Source organism: Prunus dulcis, chromosome 5 (assembly GCF_902201215.1).
Source record: "Prunus dulcis chromosome 5, ALMONDv2, whole genome shotgun sequence".
In the NCBI taxonomy this organism is placed as follows: Eukaryota; Viridiplantae; Streptophyta; class Magnoliopsida; order Rosales; family Rosaceae; genus Prunus; species Prunus dulcis.
In genome coordinates this window covers 619,235-638,541 of record NC_047654.1, presented here as the reverse complement: position 1 = coordinate 638,541, position 19,307 = coordinate 619,235, and the positions used below count along the sequence as shown (strand labels likewise).

Here is a 19,307-nt window from a genome sequence, read left to right as displayed (position 1 = left end):
CATGCGTATTCTCCTTTTGGCTCCAATAGCCGGCCGGCTTGATTTTTAAATTTTTCCATAACCAACGACATTAATTTTAATTATAAGAAGAATTAATTGTTCCACAACCGCAAGACAGATAACCTACCGTTTAGGACATGCCACAAAAAAACATTATGCATATGACAAGATTTGGTTTTTGTTCTTAACCTAGCAAAGCATATATATGTATGCACACCTCTCTAAACCTAAATGAAAGTTGTCTGTATGTCCCATATATACCTCCTTTGAGAAAAGAATAAAAAATCCCAGAAACATTCCTAGATACCAAAATCTTCACTGCCTATGTTAATTCGATTCCCTTCAAGAATTAGCTAGAGACTAGTATATATTAATTAGTTTGCTTAAGTGTACTTAAAAGGTAATTAAGGCAGCCATGGCTCCAGCAGCTGCCGGAGAAAGGTCTTTAAAAGAGACACCCACATGGGCTGTTGCCATTGCCTGTGCAGTTTTCATACTTATTTCTATATTTATAGAACAAGCAATTCATGCTCTTGGGAAGGTATGTACCTAAATACGTATATCTACATGTATAACGCAGGATTTTAAATGTCTTTCCACGATTTTAATGTTTACTTTTATAATGACAGTGGTTCCAGAAACGCAATAAGAAAGCTATGCTTGAAGCTTTGGAGAAAATAAAAGCTGGTCAGTGTAATTTTCATATCCTTACTTACATTAATTTTATTTAATTATTTTTTTCTTTTTTTCCTTTGTGTGATGATAATTTATCCTGGCTCTCTCTAGACCCTTTGATATATATAGTACATCCATGCATGCAGAGCTCATGCTTTTGGGATTCATATCTCTACTACTTACGGTGGGCACAAGATATCTTCCAAAAATATGCATCCCAGAAAAGTACGGAAATACTATGCTTCCATGTGAGCTAGAAGGCAAGTATAAAGATGATGGGGGCGGCAAGACGATGATGGCAAAAACAAAGGAGGAGGAGGAGGAGATGGTGATGATAATGATAGGCGACGAAAGTTACTGGAATTTGCTGAAACCATGATATGGCGTCGAGTTTTAGCCGCCCCTAGTGGAGGAGATTCCTCTGCTTGTTCAGAGGTACGTACGTAATAAATTCATTAAATCAACATTAATATTATAATATTCACCTAATTAATAAAATGAACTAATTAATTAATGAGGTGTATATATTATTCATCTTAGAGCATCTCCACTACTAGGGATTTTGTAGAAATGTCACCTGAACTTATACCTCAATTTTAATTTGTCACTTTAAAGAAAAATTTAAGAGAAATGTCACATTAATTTTTTAAAATTTATAATTTGTCATCTGATTTTAACATCATCCACTTTTATGGGTATTTTAGTCTTTTCATTTTCAAGAAAAATAAAGAGAGAGAAAAGAGACCTCTCTCTCTCCCTTTCTCCCCCAACCCAACACCCTGCCGCCCCAAAACACATCGTACATGAGCCCCCCCTCCCTCCACTTCTCTCTTTGCATAATATTTTAAATGATTTTGAACCTCATATTGAGTTGAATGCTCACATTATAATATTGTGTCAAATTGAGCCTCAGATATTGAGGAAACTCTTTTCAGTTTTCTTTCCACCACCATTTGCAAAATGAATTCTTCTTCTCAAATAAAATTGTTTTTCTTTCATGTAGAGTTTCAATTATGATTATTATTTTTTCATATAGTTAATAATTATTAACTAGAGAGTTTTTGAAAAATAAAAAATCTTTGGTGTTAAAATAAGAAAAAAAATATAGTTTGGGATGTGTATTAGAACAGTTGGCTAGAGAAGTGAGCGAACCCCCTCTCCATACCATTGCTTACATAAAAAATAAGAAAAATAGTTTGAAGATTCTCTAATTAAAGTAAATATTTATTTCTCTATAAAACTATATAACAAAAGAAAAGGCAGAAAATGAAAGAATATAAAACAAAAAACATTGACATATCGAACACACTATCAAAATTTGTAATAGGTGGAATCGTCACGTAAACTATCAAATTCAAATATAATTTTTTGCATTTAATGCTCGTATTAGTTAATATTTTGTACATGTGTAGGGTAAAGTGCCGCTGATATCTCCATCTGGGATGCACCAATTGCACATCTTCATCTTTGTGCTTGCTGTTTTTCATGTTATGTATAGTGTCCTTACTATGGCACTCGCGCATGCCAAAGTAAGTATACCATCACACTGTGACACGTACGACTGTGTGCTTTATTTTATACACACAGCACCACATGGATTTGAAATTAGAACTTAAAAAAGGAAATGTATGTTTTCTTATCAGACTGTCTGGCAATATAAATTATTCGTATGGCACAAGACCTTCAATCATATATATATATATATATATATATTTATTATTATTATTATTATTATTGCATATTATCTAGATTCCCTGTATATATGTATGTAGAGCATGGCAAGAAATTGAGAAAGTGCAAATTGTGCAACTGCTCGTAGTTTTGTGGCTTGGCAGTTCTCTAGTCGTGTCATGGAAATGTGATACGAGGACTGGACCACCTCAAAATCTTTTTGGATAGTAGAATTCCCATTTAGATTTCAAATAAAAGTTAATAAATTAATTAGAAATTAAGTAATTTATTGTGATATATATATATAATAAATTTATAAAATTCATTGAACAATCCAAAATTTTCCCATCGTTTCTCATCAGAAACCAAACTTGAGAAAAGGGAATCTATATAGCTGTTTAATCGGCTTTTATGTTGACCAGATGAAGAAATGGAAAGCTTGGGAATCAGAGACCTCGTCCTTGGAATATCAATTCACAAATGGTATTAATTAATATTTTATTTTTAAATAGTTATTCTTTTAGTCTTTGTTTTATGCAACTTTCTTCATCTCTATCATTTTTCTAACATTTTCCATAATTTCTGAACTGATTTTAATTATATTTTTCTTAAAAGGGAAAATAAAATCTGAAAACCAAAAACCAAAGTGCTACCAAACGAGTAAATATGATTGAGCAATTTTAAATTATATATATTATTTCTTGTTCCAGACCCTTCAAGATTCAGGTTTACTCGACAAACTTCATTTGTGAAGCGTCATTCAGGATTTTCTACAATGCCTGGAATAAGATGGATTGTAAGTTAACTTGTAAATTAAATAATGTGTAGAATCTTGTTCTTTATTTGAAATTAACCAAAGCTCTTAGTTGCTACAACAAAAAAACACTTAACCAAAGTTTCTTGAGCACTTAATTAAAGAACCTCTTCCATTATCCATACATATATATGTACATTGTAGGTGGCATTTTTCAGGCAATTCTTTGGTTCCGTCACGAAGGTGGACTATTTGACCATGCGCCACGGATTTATAAATGTAAGTAATTATATATAAAATCATCAGTACTAGATCTCTTGGACCACAAAGATTCAAGAGATTTATGGTTACTCACCGTTAGATGTTAATCTAACAGTTCAAAAAAAGTTTTTAAAAAGGAGTGCAAGAGTGAGTGAACCGTTGAATTTACATCTAACAGTGAGTGACCACAAATCTCTTGGACCTCTGTAGTCTAAGAGATCAGATACCATTTATGATGAACTATACGTACTTTTTTTTTGGATGTAGTTTTGGCCCAACCCTAAGTACTTTTTTTATTGTGGACATGCAGGCACATTTTGCTCCAAATAGCAAATTTGACTTCCATAAGTATATTAAGAGATCCATGGAAGATGACTTCAAGGTCGTCGTGGGTATTAGGTCTCTCTCTCTCTCTCTCTCTCTCTCTCTCTCTCTCGTCCTTGTACTATTGTTTATTAATTTAATTTATTGATTTTGCAGTATACCACTATGGATTTTTGCCGTGGTGTTTTTGGTTCTAAATGTTCACAGTAAATCTCTCTCCTTCTCATATCTCTCTTCCAAAACACAGAGGCGTTTTAACTTCTAGGTGGTCAATCTATCATTAATACTTTTAAATACTGATAAATAAATACCTCCTATTTTACAGAATGGCACGCGTTCACTTGGTTGTCATTGGCGCCACTCGTTGTAAGTGCTATAGCTTCTTCTTCTTCTTCTTCTTCAAGTCCTCTATCATTAATACTTTTGTACTGCAGATTCTTCTTCTGGTGGGTACAAAGCTTGAGCTTATCATCATGGAGATGGCTCAAGAAATGCATGATCGAACTACAGTTGTTAAAGGCGCTCCCGTTGTAGAGCCAAGCAACAAGTTCTTTTGGTTTAATCGCCCTGAGTGGATTCTCCTCTTAATTCATTTCACATTATTCCAGGTGAGTGAGAGCTCAGAGTTTATATACATCAACATCATATGCTATATATAAATTATTATTATATTGTCTCACTGTAAATACAGACCATCTGCGGTCTAAGATTCACAATTTTTACAACATAAGTACACCATTTTGGCAAGAGAACATTGGTCTAATGCGTGCCATGCATCCATATAAATCTTACGTATATAGATCAATATGGTTTCTAACAATTAATGGATATGCCTGCTGCATGCACAGAACGCTTTCCAAATGGCGTATTTCTTATGGACATCTGTAAGTGATTAACCCTAAACCAATACTAGCTAATATTGTTCCTTTTCTTAACTAAGAATTATTCAGAGGAACTAAGTAAATTATTATATTGGTAATTATGTGCACTCTCTGAACTGTACACTAACTGTATATACTATGATAATATTTTGCAGTCTGAATTTGGGTTCACATCATGCTTCCACGAAAACTTGCCTCTGATACTGACAAGGGTTTTCCTTGGGGTAGCCCTACAGATCCTATGCAGTTACATTACCTTCCCTCTTTATGCTTTGATTACACAAGTGAGTATTTCAAAATTAAACAGCCCAAGCCTCTTTTACAAATATGCTTGCATGCTTTCATATTCATTTCGTCTTTTATACAAGCAATAATCTACTACTCTGAAAGGGGACTTAAACCAATGGAGTTGGCTCACTAACCTATCCAACTGACTTAACCCACATTTGCACATGCTTTCATATTCATAACACTATAGCTTAGTGGTCATCAGTCAGTCTTTCATATAACACCCAAATTTGGAGGAGCATTTTAGTTACAAGCACCTGAAAAAATTGTCTAAGTTTTTCTTTTTTGAGAAATTAATCTCTCTATAATATATTTAAGAGATATTTAGTGATATACCCATTTCTAGCACTAATATTATAAATAAACCCTACACAATTGAATTCCTATAAAAAAACCCAAAAAAAACCCAAAAAATGATAGCTAGCCTTATTGAATTTAATATTGATTATTAAATTACTTTGATGCCCTATTGAGTGCTTTGGGTATTTTTATGAGATTTTGGGGTTGGGCTTGTTTTAAAAAATTGATGGCAGTTTTGTAATTTATAAGAAGTTAAAAGCTTTTTTGTTATGTTGTAAATGAGCTTTGGGTGTGTTTTTAAAGTCCATTTTATATAGGGTATTTTTATAATTTGGGCCCCCATATTGGGTATAATAGTGAATCTCCCTATATTTAATTATCCATATTTATGCATGCATGTATCGTATCTTAACGTGCAGATGGGATCTCACATGAAGAAAGCAATTTTCGAGGAGCAAACGGCAAAGGCTCTTAAGAATTGGCAGAAGGCTGCAAAGCAGAGAAAGAAGTTGAGGAAAGCAGGTGATGCTTCTTCCTCAGGGTTTGTAAGTGGGGAAAATACACCAAGCCAGGGTTCATCCCCACTGCATTTGCTTCACAACCAAAAGCACAGGTCCAATCAATCCGAACTCGAAAGCGTACTTAATTCCCCTAGATCGGTATCTTATCAATCTGACACTGATCTCTCCGAGAGGGAGGGCTCCGCACATGATGGGAATGGTATAAGATCAGAAGATCAACCTGCAGCACTAAGGAGAGAAGGATCGCATAGCGTTGATTTTTCATTTGTTAAGCCTTGATTTTTTATTTTTATCCTTAGAAAACAACTATAACTCATCAAATTTTATACAAAAGAAGATAAAGGGAAAGGTGCATGTTCGAACTCTAAAATTTAGTTTAGGGATAAATTCTTAACCACTTTTAGGATTTAGCTTGTTGATTAAGTCATAAAATTTAAAATGCTCAAATTCTGAGGAACTTGTTTGTATTGAAATTTGAATTCAGGTTTAGTTAGAAATAGGCAGAAGTTAGATCAATTCTAATACCCTAATCAACTATTTAGCACTCTTCTGGTTGGAATCATAGCTATAGTTAGCTATAGTTGAAGTCATTTCAAGATATAGAAAAATAGCCAAGTTCCCTTTTCAACTAAGATGAAGACTGATCTCCAAAAGATCAGGAAATATTCTGTAAGTTTTGAGAATTCCATTCTATCTACATAAATCTGAAATTTTCGGTGAAATTTCAAGGAAAATTTTGATTTTTAAGCCCTTATTTTATACTCAAAAAAAGATTCATTATGACTTCCCCGGATGCCGAGCAACCATCTACAGGAACTTCTCCAGGAGAGAACAAAAAGAACCAAGGCAGAAAATTGTTATCAATGCCTGAAGTGCCTCACATTTGTGAAAAGAAGTGAAACTCCATATTTGTTACAGCAGTCTATAGCATCCCCATCTCTGATGCTCCCACCAGGTTCTGCAATAACACTAACTCCGCTCTCACATGCTTCTTCCACTGCATCTTTCCAAGCTGTTTGTAAAACATGCATCAATCAGATTAATATAAAGGCTCCTTCATGTTTTTCCAGTTTAGTACAAGTTCCTCTCAATAAAAAATTTAGAATTCGACCATTCCTTGTATTATGGATTAGTAAAACTATTTAACTTCATCTAGACTCCAATAATTATCAAATCAGTACTCCTCTGGCTTTTCAGTGTTAAATAATAGAAACAGAAGTTATTGCGAGAGCTAGTAATTACCGAATGGGAAGAAGGCATCGCTGGCCAAAGCTGCACCCTTGACCTTTTCTCCTGCTTTCTTCAAGGCTATTCTTAAACTCTCCCGACGGTTTGGCTGGCCACTTCCCATACCCAACATACAATTATTCTGCCCATAAGTTAAGGATCAGATATTTGTCTAAAAGTACCAACTAATTCAATCAAAGCATCATACCAAAATATAATAAAATTGAGGGAGGTGGGGTTTTAAAGGTGAAACAAAGAAAGACAACCTTTGCTATTACAATTGCATTGCTTTTGACATGCTTGACACACAACCATGCGAACTCTGCATCACCAAGCTCACTTTCTTGTGGAGCCTTCTGAGTAACAACTTTAAACTGTATATCTTGGGGAGTTAAATCATCCGAGTCCTGTGCTAACCACCCACCACCAACCTGTCTAAGCGAAAGCTTTCCTTTCTCATTTTTTCTTGCCTCAAGGATCCTTAGAGTCTTCGATTTTCCTCGGAGGATTTCAAGCCCTTTCTTTGTGTACTTGGGTGCAACCACAATCTCATAGAACATCCGAGTTTCGCCATCTGTCGGGCTTCTAAACTCTCGGATTTCCTTAGCAAGAGCCTGCAAACATAGCAAAACCAGAGCTAAATAGGAAAACAGAGCAATACCCCAGAATATCGAAATATATTACCAAGTTAAACTTCTCAGTGCTAGCCGTTCAGATTCAATCAGTTGGCTCAAGAACTTGTCCAACTGCGCATGCAGAACTTTCATTGAGAAGAAAGTGATTTAGCTAGCCCTTGGAGTCTTGGCTTAAGCGGTAAAGAATTGAGTGATTATGTTCAAATTTTTTTTTTTCAGTAAAAAATAAAAATAATAAGGATTAGGGAAGTGCATAATAAATTGGATCTCATCTCATGTATAAATTCCAGGTCAGACCCTGAAAACTCCAACTCACCTCATCAACCTCTATGTTGAATGCTACAATGCCACCAAATGCACTCACAGGATCTGCTTTGACAGCAAGCGTGTATGCTTCAAGTATATCATCACGTGAAGCTACACCACAAGGATTTGTATGCTTCACAACTACACAGGTAGGATTCCTAAACTCTGAAACACAATTCCATGCCGCATCGGCATCTAAATAATTATTATATGACATCTCCTGCATGCAGAAAGTAAAAGGTTTCAATGCTGCCATCCCTATCAAAGATTTATTCAAAGTAGAATCCAATAGATGGGAACATGTCTTGCACCTTCCCATGGTGTTGGATAGCAGTTGCAATACCACCAGCATTGACCTCAGAAAGACTCTTGTCAACATAAAATGCAGCCTTTTGATGAGGATTTTCACCATAACGAAGGGGACTTTTGAGCAGTATAGGCACCGTTAAGCTCGGAGGGAATTTGTCTTCAAACAAATAAAGAAGGCTGTCAATCTATGTGGCCCATCATGACAAGAAAAAGATAAAAATGAACTAAAAGTGCATTTCCAGAGACATTACTATCTCCCCCTCTCTCCTGCTCTCTCCCCCTCACCACACAAGCTAACCCCTTGTACTATATTATGAACATCAAGAGTATTGGAATCTACTAGATGAATCTCCCTCTTCTCTCTTCAAGGTCATTTCCACTAACTCATAGTTCTGTTTTATGAATATCGAATTGTTGCCTCAAGATATTGCAATATACCTGATGATTTGACATGTCAATTTTGATTGTAGTGTATACTTAATAATTTAATATGCAAATTTATAAAATATAAGCAAAGTTAGACTGTATAATTCACCCATAGTTTATAAATAAAAACAAGCAAATCAAAGAAGTACCTTCTGTAGTTTGCTTCCACAGCCATTCTGAAACTGCAGAATCATAAGAAGCAACATGCTGGAAAGCCTTCCATGCAAGCTTCCTTCGGAATTGTTGATCAACCTTGTCTCCCTTAAGATATTCTAGCAACGCAGGATAGTCTTCTGAATCAACCACCACCAGGACATCTTTGTGATTCTGTTTAACAAGAATATTCACTTTGGAACATCAGATAAAGATAATGAAACAAATTTACATCCTAGATATTATAATAGTTATTAGGATTGTTGTTGAGAAAGTACATTATGGGCCATACTGTATAAAACGTATTTTACATTCCTAGCTAAGCCAAATGCAGAATCTATATGCATCCATCCCTGGTGCTAGCTGATGGCAGGGATTTTGAAAAACTTTTGTGCCTATGAGCCAAGCACTCAGCAAAACATAGTAAGATTTATAAAATTATGGACCAAAAATATGCTAGCACTTCCATTCTGATAAACAACCTTTGCAGCTGCTCTAATCATGGCAGGACCACCAATATCTATATTCTCAACTCCATCTTCAAACTCTATTCCTCCTGTTGAAGTAACTTTTTCGTAAAAGGGGTATAAATTCACCACAACGACATCAAAAGTACCTGTTCAAATAAATTGTAGAAAATTAATTATAACACATTTTACACGAGAGAGAGAGAGAGAGAGAGAGAGAGAGAGAGAGACTCATGCAGGCATGGTCAAAGAATTTACAGTTGAACTCACCAATTCCATGTTTACTAAGAGCTTCCATGTGATGCTTTTGGTCTCTTCTAGCAAGGATACCGCCATGTACATTCGGGTGTAAAGTTTTTACACGACCGTCAAGCTACAATACAAATCTAGCATCATGTTACTAGTTCACATAATACAGTTAGAGCCCAATTTCAGATATTTCATAGTGTGAGTTTTCCAAGCAAGGAAAATCTGTCTCATGTAATCGAGAAAAAAACAAGATGCCATACCATCTCCGGGAAAGACGTAATTTGTTCCACTTTAGTGACAGACAACCCAGCACTTTCTAAAGCAGATGCTGTTCCTCCAGTCGAAACAATTTTATATCTACAGTTCATTAAACCAACGATCATGAAAAACATATAAAGTGTCTTTATTTATTCTACTTGAATAATGCAATTGAAGTAAATAGTGCCAAGCTGACTAGCAAGTAATTGAGAATGTTTTACTCCCTAATAAATAGTAGTGCACAACGATTAACAATGACATAATACGAGGTGATAATCCTTAACCACAGCAAAGATTCAATATTTGGTGAAAAAAAAAGTAGCCTCCTCAAAATTACCCCAAGTCCTGAAGCCCATTGCCCAAGAAAGCAAGATCCTTCTTGTCTGACAATGATATCAGAGCAAGCCTATTACCTGAAAAAAAACAAATTACATGAATCACAAATTAGGCTTTAACTTAATACTGGATAGAGAATAATGACAGAAAGAGAGGGGGGAAAATGAAAGCACGAAAGAACAAACCCAGATAACATAGACATGACAAAAAAACACACACACACACACACACATACACAATTAAAACATGGCACAAAAAATTAATAAGAAAACATAACATTGGAAATGCACAAGTATACCGGAGGCAGGAGATTTGGAGTCATGGGTTGTCACTGTAAAGGTATCCTCAGCCGCCATGGCTTTAATTGTTCTACAACTTGAGTGCAGCAGATGCGCGTTTCTGACTGAACAAGACTGTATGCCACAAAAGATAGAGAGAGAGAGAACAGAAATGTAAAGTTCTACGCATGTACAAATATAAACATAAATATATGTATGAAGATACGAAAAGAAATAAAGAAATTGAAGAGGCATATACCGTGAGAAAAGAAGAAGAAGAGAAATTGGTTTGTATTTGCTTGTTGGAGGAGAGCAGGAGAAGATTGGTGTTAGGTGTCGTGGCAGCAGGAGCAGCAGGACCAACAGCCAGACCCAGACCGAGCATCTCTCTTTTCGGAACACTTGAGAGATAGAGAGAGAGAGAGAGAGAGAGAGAGAAAGAATAGTAGAAGACAGTAAAGTAGAAAATGCGGAGCTATGTTGCAAATGTGGCGCCGCCGTTTATTTTAAGAGGGGGGAAAACCTAGCCGTTTCCTCTTTTCTGTCCAGAAGAGGAGGCTGGCTGGGTATGAAAAATCAAGTTTACAAATTACATTTTGACCCCATATTGTTTATGATTTTTACAAAGACCACATAAATGTTCAAATAAGTTCAAACTAACCCCTATCTGTATCTTGACCATATCGGGACCGTATCCTTGGTGTATTGGTTCTGTATCAACGCCATATCCCGTGGTCATCATAATAGAAAAGTCAATGATACATAATTTCCCCGTACCAATGCGTATTGAAGCCGTATCGTACCAGCACCCGTATCTAATACTCACCACGGGAAAGCACAGATCAATTGAGAATACTAGTTTATCTCAATGTATGTCCAACAAAATGGATACATAATTCAGTGGGAGGGATCAAGTATGACGTTGTTACTGCAAACTCAAACTTGTAAAGAAAGAGCTCTAAAATCTCTCCAGACTCTCAATTGTGTCTTCAGCTTGCTTGAAAGAGTATTAATTAGCATTCTATACTATAGCATATTAGATTTGGATACGGAAATATCTTCGAACATCTCATTGCAAATGTCAAATTGAAGGAAAACACTCGACACTTGAAACAGGCAAAAGAATAGGAACCAATTTTTAACACTTGCAGGCTGAGCATTCGGACAATTAAATCTTCTTTTTTTTTTTCTTTTTTAGTTTCTTGAATGAAAAGGACTTGAGACAGATTCAGCTGACAAATATCATGTCTGCATTGCTAAAATCTAAATTACTAAAATCGATAATATGTCTGCACCAGCTAAAAACACTACCAAATAAACATTATAATTTATACACCCCAAATCCCCAACAAGTAAAACCTAATCCTCATATAAAAAACTACACCACCCAGGAGCCACAATGCATCCTAAATTTGTTGGCTTTATTTGTGGATCATTGACTTACTTTCCTTACAAACTAAGGATTCCTATTATAATTGTAATTAATTTACTTTAATTCTTGATTTCCTACTGTAAATAGAAATATGAATTTATTATTTACTTGGGCACTAAGATTCCGTTGTATTATAAATTTGACATCTATAATGTGACACCCTGACCCTATTTTAATTACCCATTTAAATTATTAAAATTTATTTCATTAAGAAATTACAATTTTAACCCTCAGGGGTAGGGTTATTTTGGTCACTTTTTAATCCAGAAGGATTTTGGGGAGATGAATGATACTATTGCGTAGATCGTGTCGATATGAGTTCATAGACACGTAGTGGGCTCAAATCGAAGTTGTAACGAAGAAGTTACGATTTACGGAAGCCCAGTGGCATAACTGTAAATATTTCAAAAATGAATTTTTAAAAGTCTGATTTTCTTCTCTCTCTCTCTCTCTCTCTCTCTCTCTCTCTCTCTCTCTCTCTGCACGAACAGACCCCCCCTAAAACAGCCAATCGGATTTTGGCCTCCCGACGCCGCCACCGTCCACCTCCCGCCATAAGGTCGGTTCCAAAAGGAAAGCATCCACCTCCTCTCTCCATCCCACCCCTTCACTGCCTTAACCGCTAGCCACCGTCGCCAGAAAGATGAGAAAACCGATCGGTTTTAACCCAAATTTTCCGACATTCGTTCCGGCGATTCTGGACACCAATTTCTTCGATCTAGGTATGCTTTTTCATCCTCTCAATGTGTTCTAGCTGATGGTTGGGATGATTAGGATCAATTTTTGCATTTTGGAACTTGATTTATCGCTAAAGTTTGGCTAGTTTTCAGCTCATATATTCGGCCAGTTCCGATCACTTTTTGGGCATGGTCCAAGAATAAAAGTTGCTCCACTCATTGTCTTGGTTACATAGGTGTATGTATTGTTGGGTGTTTCGAGAATTTTTGGTCGCATGAATTTACTCTAGGCACCCACGCGCTGCCGGCACTTGTGGAGGCTCGTGGGCACTATTTTGGTGACCCATTTAGTCCTAAATTGATCCTCATGTCGTCCCGATCACGACGGTATGCTCGTATTTGAATTTGGTTATCGTTTGATTGTCGATCGGATTACGCATATTAGGCGTTATCTGGGTTCGATATGTTCGTACCGTTGGATCAACTCCAATTTCAAATATGTTGATCTAGACATCTCTAGGATCGTGTAGTAATTCGCGGATAGTGAATCGGAGTCTCGAATGCTTCGATTTAATGATTCAAATATTAGGTTAAACGGTAATCGTCCGATCGTGCGATTCAACCGTTCGATTCAGACCAAACTTGCAGGACATGTATAAAAAACCTTGTTGAACCCATAGGAATTTTCGAATTGAAAATCGGAGGTCATGGGCCCGCTTGACCAAACTTGGAAAGTTTGACCACTCGGTTGATCGAGCGTCTTCCGAGGTCATTTCACCTCTCAAAACACGTAGTTGGACCTTAGGAACGTCTTGTTCGTCGTACATACACTTTGAAGCCCGGGAAATTAGGAATTTATTTTAAAGTTCTCTTCGAAGCGCTTTATTTTAATTTAGTCCTCGTATTCTAAAATAGGTTTAGCATAGGCAATAGGCGGGACCCTCTCAGGTTTTGACTAAACTATATTTATACATATAAATAGATACATATTATATTATATATATATTTAGATACATATTTTATTTTATTATATATATATATATATGTACTTACTCAATCATTCTTGTTTATCGGTTAGGATACTTCCTCGCTCACCGTGCCAATAGACACATGTTTCAAGAGAGTACTTTGGGAATCATAGGGAGAGGTTTTGAATGGGATGAGTAATAAAGTATCTATATGAGATTACGGACTTCACTATGGTTTTGACTAAACTATATTTATACATATAAATAGATATGTCGATTTTGAATGTATATCGTTTTCTGCATCGTTGTCTAAGCGGTGGGGGGTTATATTAAGTTGTTTTCAAATGTGAAATAAACTTTGTTTTTGTCCACTCACACTTTTCTGTTTTGCGCCCCCCAAACAGTAGATCGTCTTGAAATCGAATGGTTGTATCCAGTCGTGAATTCCGAGCCTGAGCTTATGTAGGATAAACTTTTAATCGTTTCTCTTCTATTGAAATTTATTTTCATTTGTAAACTAAAATTCTTTATACTGCTCTGATATTGTCCATGTTAGGATTGATTGTAAGGCTAGATGTCTAATACTGCCATATGAGAATTTTAAATGTGTTTGAAAATGTTGAAAATTTTGAGAATGTCCATTTTTCAAGGGAGACTGTCGAAATTTCAGCAGAAAGTCTCGTCTCTTTTAGTAAGTGGGCCCATCATCAGTATGATGTCAGAAATACCACAAGATTCATTCCGCATATTTTAGCATGGTATCATAGCGACAATCTTGAAATTGCTGACTCTAGTTTCTAAACCCTAGCCACCACCATGGGTGAGGATGACTCTCCTAATCCGCACGGCAGTAGCACCATTGCTTATTCTTCTTCTTCTTAACCAATCATAGCCGAGTTAAGTGCATAGGTGGCTCAACTCCTAAAGATGCAAATTCAGACCTGGAACCCAATCTTAAATCAGGATCCTGCCTAGACAACCCTGAACTCGTCTCAAACGATGACCCCGAACCTAACTTAGATGATGACCCCGAACCTAACTCAAATGACGATCCCAACGACACGATTACTTATGAAGCTTCCACTGTACATATCAGCATCAAGTTGGATGGCAACAACCATGCCTATGGTCGCAAGTTGTCGAGATGTATATCTCCGACAAAGATAAATTGGGATATATTAACGGTGATCTTCCATAACCTCGTTCGACCGCTCCAACGTTTCCCAGCTGGCGAATCGAGAACTTCATAGTGAATGGATGGCTTATCAATTCTCTGGAGTAGAGTTTGATTGGCAATTTCATTCTCTTTCCAACGGCAAAAACAGTGTAGGATTCAATTTCCACGACCTACTATGATGGCACTGACATCTCTCAGGTGTATGATCTGAAACGACAAGTCTCTCATATGCGACAAGCTGGTGGCTCCATTGGAACCTATTACAATACTCTCTAAAGTTTATAGAGAGATATTGATTCCGGTCATCCCAATATAACGGAGTATGAATGTGATATCCAGCGCTTTAATGATCTTTTACAGGAAGATCGAGTTTACATATTTTTGGAAGACTTTGATAATTGTCTTGATAAGGCCTGAAGCGATGTTCTTCACATGACTCTGTTCCCCATCGTGGACCAAACTTATGCCTATGTCTGCTGTGAAGATGTTCGACAAGCTGTGAAGATGGGTTCATCCGCACCCACTGGAGCGGGCTTAGCAATCAAGAGTGCTCCTCGATCAGGGCCAACTAGTCGCCCAAGACAGTCCCATAATTCCTCTACTGTGGCCTACATTCAGATCCAGTCATATGTCACTGGTGTTGGTGTGCCACCTCCTAAAATCATCCCACCTTCCTGTCCCTAGGCTCCAACTGATGGAAGTGGTTGCACTCACAGTGGCAACCTCAAACATACCCATGACAACTGCTTTAGGTTGAATGGTTATCCTGAATTGTGAGAAGAACTCCGTGCTCGGAAGCTTAGAGAAACTGTCAGCAGTTCCGGCCGTGTTGCTCTTGTCTCTACTGAACCCCAACTAGCCTTGTTTCTGCAGGTAGACCCTACTAATAGCTCCACGCCTCTGGATGACTCAGGTAATTGATTATGGCGCCACTGATCATATGACCTTTAATTCGAATGATTTTTTGCAAACCACTCTACCCCGACACACAAGTATTGGCAATGCGAATGGACTTACTTATCCTGTTATAGGGGTTGGCACTGTCGTCGTTTCACCTTCTCTGTCTCTTTCCAATACTCTACTCGTTTTATTTTTGTCCAATAAATTAATGTCTGTTAGTTAGGCAACTGAGCATCTAAATTGTTGTGCACTAATTTATCCCTTTTTTTTTTTTTACTACAGGATTTTCTCACCAAGGAGATCATTGGACATGGTACTAAAATAAAAGGGTTCTACTATATGGATGACTTCAGTATTGGAGGTGCTAACAGTGTGAAACATCCGTATAATGACAAACACCCACAGATTTGGCTCTGGCACCGGCGTTTGGGGCATCCATATTTTGGTTATATGAGACACCTATTACTCGAGTTATTTTCTGTATTTAAATATTCAGATTTTAAATGTGACACTTGCATTTTAGCCAAGAGTCACCAAGCATCATATCCTTTAAGTATGAATAAAAGTAATGTTCCTTTTGCTTTAATTCATTATGATGTTTGGGGACCTTTACCTAGTTCAATTGATTCCGGTATTCATTGGTTTGTCACATTCGTCGATGATTGTACAAGGATGACATGGCTTAATTTGATGAAAAATAAGAATGAAGTGTTTTCCATGTTCCAATTCTTTTACAAATAGATGGAAACATAGTTCAGTGCTCTAATACAGATTCTTCGCTCCTACAAATGTGGAGAATTTGTTAATCATGACTTTCAGACTTACTTCCAGACACATGGCATTATCCATGAGACAACTTGCCCCCAGACACTACAACAAAATGGTGTTGCCGAACGAAAGAATCGCCATCTCCGTGAAACAGCCTGCTCTTTTCTCATTGGTGGCCATGTTCCTCGTCATTACTGGGATGATGTTGTCATCACTATCATCCACCTTATCAACTGCATTCCTTCTGGGGTCTTGAATTTCAAAACTCCATTACAAGTGCTCGTGCAACACAGGTATCTGTCCTCTGTTTTGGTGCTTACCCGTCACATTTTTGGATGTGTGGCCTTCGTTCATCTCCACAAAAATCAACAAAGCAAACTTCACCCATGTGCACTTTGTTGTGTTTTTTTTGGGTTATGCTACTCATCAAAAAGGCTACCCGTGAGAGCATATATTTCACTAGCCAATAAGAAGACGACATGTGGAAAAGGAATATTTCTTAGGTCAAACTAATTACCCTAATTAATTCCTATTTAATTAGGAAAATTATCTTTGATTTAAGATAGAAATATCTCCCTAAATCAAGTAAGGATTATTCTCCACCAAATCTCTTGGAGTAATTCCTATCATCTTTTTGGGGAAGAATAATCTTAATCAAATAAGGATTATTCTCCCAAAACCCTAGCACACAAGGAGGCTATAAATACATAGCCACACAAGACATTCAAGGTAATTCTAAACTCAACTCTCAAACCCTACAAAAATCCTCTCTCTCTTTCTCTCTCTCCCCTTACCATTACGACTCCCTCTCTCTTCTCACCCATACAGCTAAGTGCTACCACACACGGCTAAAGCCACCCAACTCTCCTTGTGAGAGAAAACTCCATCCATTTGAGCCATTGCCTTATCTTTTCTCAAAGATCTAATTGAACTAACTTAGGCATCAGAGGGCCTTTGGCCAACACCCTGCAGGTGTGGTCTATTTACTCCAACTTATTTTGCTGGGATCAAGAAAGAAAGAGAAGGAAGAACGAAGGTGGAGGAATTAACCTACGAAAGGAAATTTGTACAAACATTACGTTATTATCACCCTCCTATTGGGCATACCGATGTCACTTTGGATGTGACCTTTTTGAAATAATGGATGTTCTTCCATGACCCTGCATCCAATTATACTCTTCATGGGGAGATACGCATTGAGGAGGACAATTGAAGCAACTTGGAAGCAATCGATCATTCATGCTTTGACGATCGATCACCCTGAGGTCTAGAGCACGAGATTGCTTTCGGCCAAGACATTATTGATAGCCCAAACCCGACAATCGATCGTCCCGAGTCTGGCTCAGGCGAATGCTTTTGACGAATAGTGATCAATCGCCCATGCAAAAAAGATCGATCACATGACCCATGCAAATCTGTTTTTGATTCCAGTCAATCTCCTACAAACAACTCAGAATAACAAGATGAAGACCCCCCTCTCACTTAACAGTACCAACGGACCAATCTCCAGAGAATATCTTTGAGGTAACTACTCCTACTACAATTGTGCATTTAGAGGATAAATCTATTGGATATCAATTACCTTTCAGGCAAACTCGTGGGAAGCCACCAAACCGTTATTCACCTGATATTAGCAAGACATCCAAGTATCCAATTGCAAATCATGTATCCACTAAAAAACAGTCTAAACCACTCATGGCTTTTGTGCATTAGTTGTCTGCTATCCATATTCCAACCAAGGTTGCTGAAGCATTGATAGGTCTAAGCTATAAAAGAATAGATGAAAGCTCTTGAGAAAAATCAGACTTGGACACTAGAGACTATACCACAAGGAAAAAGGACTGTCAGATGTAGATGGGTGTTTACTATAAAACACAATGCTGATGGATCTATCGAGCGATACAAGGCAAGACTTATGGAGAAATGGTACACACAGACCTATGGTATAGACTATGAAGAAACCATTGCACTAGTTGCAAAGTTGAATACCGTTATAGTCTTATTGTCCCTTGCAGCTAATTTGGATTGGCCACTACACCAGTTTGATATAAAGAATGCTTTCCTGCATGGAGAACTCACAGAGGACGTGTATATGGACATTCCTCATGGATATAATACTACTCAAACTGAAATAATATGTAGATTACGAAAGGCATTGTACGGATCGAAACAGTCACCGTGGGCATGGTTTGGACGGTTCACCATGGCAATGAAGAACAATGGTTTCAAACAGAGTAACTCAGATCATACTCTATTCTTGAAACATCAGAAAGGGAAGGTAACAGTTTTAATAATCTATGTTGATGATATGATTATTACTGGGAATGATAAACATGAAATATCTCAACTATAAGACTATTCGGCTACTGAGTTTGAGATGAAGGATCTAGGTAGACTCAAGTATTTCTTAGGGATTGAGGTGACCCGATCGCAATAAGGCATATTTATCTCTCAAAGGAAATCTGTCTTGGACTTGTTGATAGACACGGGAATGCTAGATTGCAAACCTGTGGACACTCCTATTGTTCAGAATCATCATCTTGGAGAATCACCGGATCAAGTTCCAACTAACAAAGAAAGATACCAAAGGTTACTGGGAAGATTGATTTATTTGTCACATACTTGACCATACATTGCTTATGCGGTGAGCATTGTCAGTCAATTTATGCATTCTCTAAGTGAAAACACATGAATGCAGTTCTTCGAATGCTTAGATTTTTGAAGTCTGAACCCGAAAAATGACTTATGTTCTCAAAACATGGTCATATGAATGTTGATGGTTATTCAAATGTAGATTGGGCAGGTAACAGATAGAAAATCCACATCGGGTTACTTCATATTTGTGGGAGGTAATTTGGTGGCATGAAAGAACAAGTAACAAAAGGTTGTTGCTTTATCCAGTGCAAAAGCCGAGTTCAGAGGCATGACTAAAGGAATTTGTGAGCTCCTTTGGTTAAGAAAGTTGCTTACTGAACTTGGATATAAAACCTACATCCATAATGAATCACTTTTGTGACAACAAAGCTGCTATAGCTATTGCACAGAATCCAATTCAACATGATTGCA

General features: G+C 37.1%; 2 protein-coding genes across 2 annotated transcripts; one reads left to right on the top strand and one right to left on the bottom strand.

Moving 5' to 3' along the window:
• The first annotated feature begins 415 nt into the window (after window positions 1–415).
• Window positions 416–5,954, top strand: LOC117627493 (MLO protein homolog 1-like). The gene is made up of 15 exons (XM_034359610.1): window positions 416–541; window positions 630–687; window positions 822–935; window positions 1,001–1,110; window positions 2,088–2,204; window positions 2,769–2,829; window positions 3,057–3,142; window positions 3,305–3,379; window positions 3,672–3,760; window positions 3,842–3,891; window positions 4,011–4,051; window positions 4,120–4,293; window positions 4,534–4,569; window positions 4,722–4,850; window positions 5,574–5,954. The coding sequence occupies exons 1-15, from the start codon at window positions 416–418 to the stop codon at window positions 5,952–5,954; spliced, it is 1,647 nt and encodes a 548-aa protein (XP_034215501.1).
• Window positions 5,955–6,275: 321 nt separating this feature from the next.
• Window positions 6,276–10,827, bottom strand: LOC117628865 (bifunctional purine biosynthesis protein PurH-like). The gene is made up of 12 exons (XM_034361411.1): window positions 10,579–10,827; window positions 10,340–10,454; window positions 10,043–10,118; window positions 9,708–9,804; window positions 9,469–9,571; window positions 9,214–9,347; window positions 8,728–8,905; window positions 8,155–8,309; window positions 7,854–8,063; window positions 7,169–7,516; window positions 6,918–7,044; window positions 6,276–6,687 (listed from the first exon to the last, which is right to left on the bottom strand). Exons 1-12 carry the CDS (start codon window positions 10,702–10,704, stop codon window positions 6,536–6,538), a joined length of 1,821 nt encoding a protein of 606 aa, XP_034217302.1. The 5' UTR covers window positions 10,705–10,827; the 3' UTR covers window positions 6,276–6,535.
• Window positions 10,828–19,307: the final 8,480 nt, after the last annotated feature.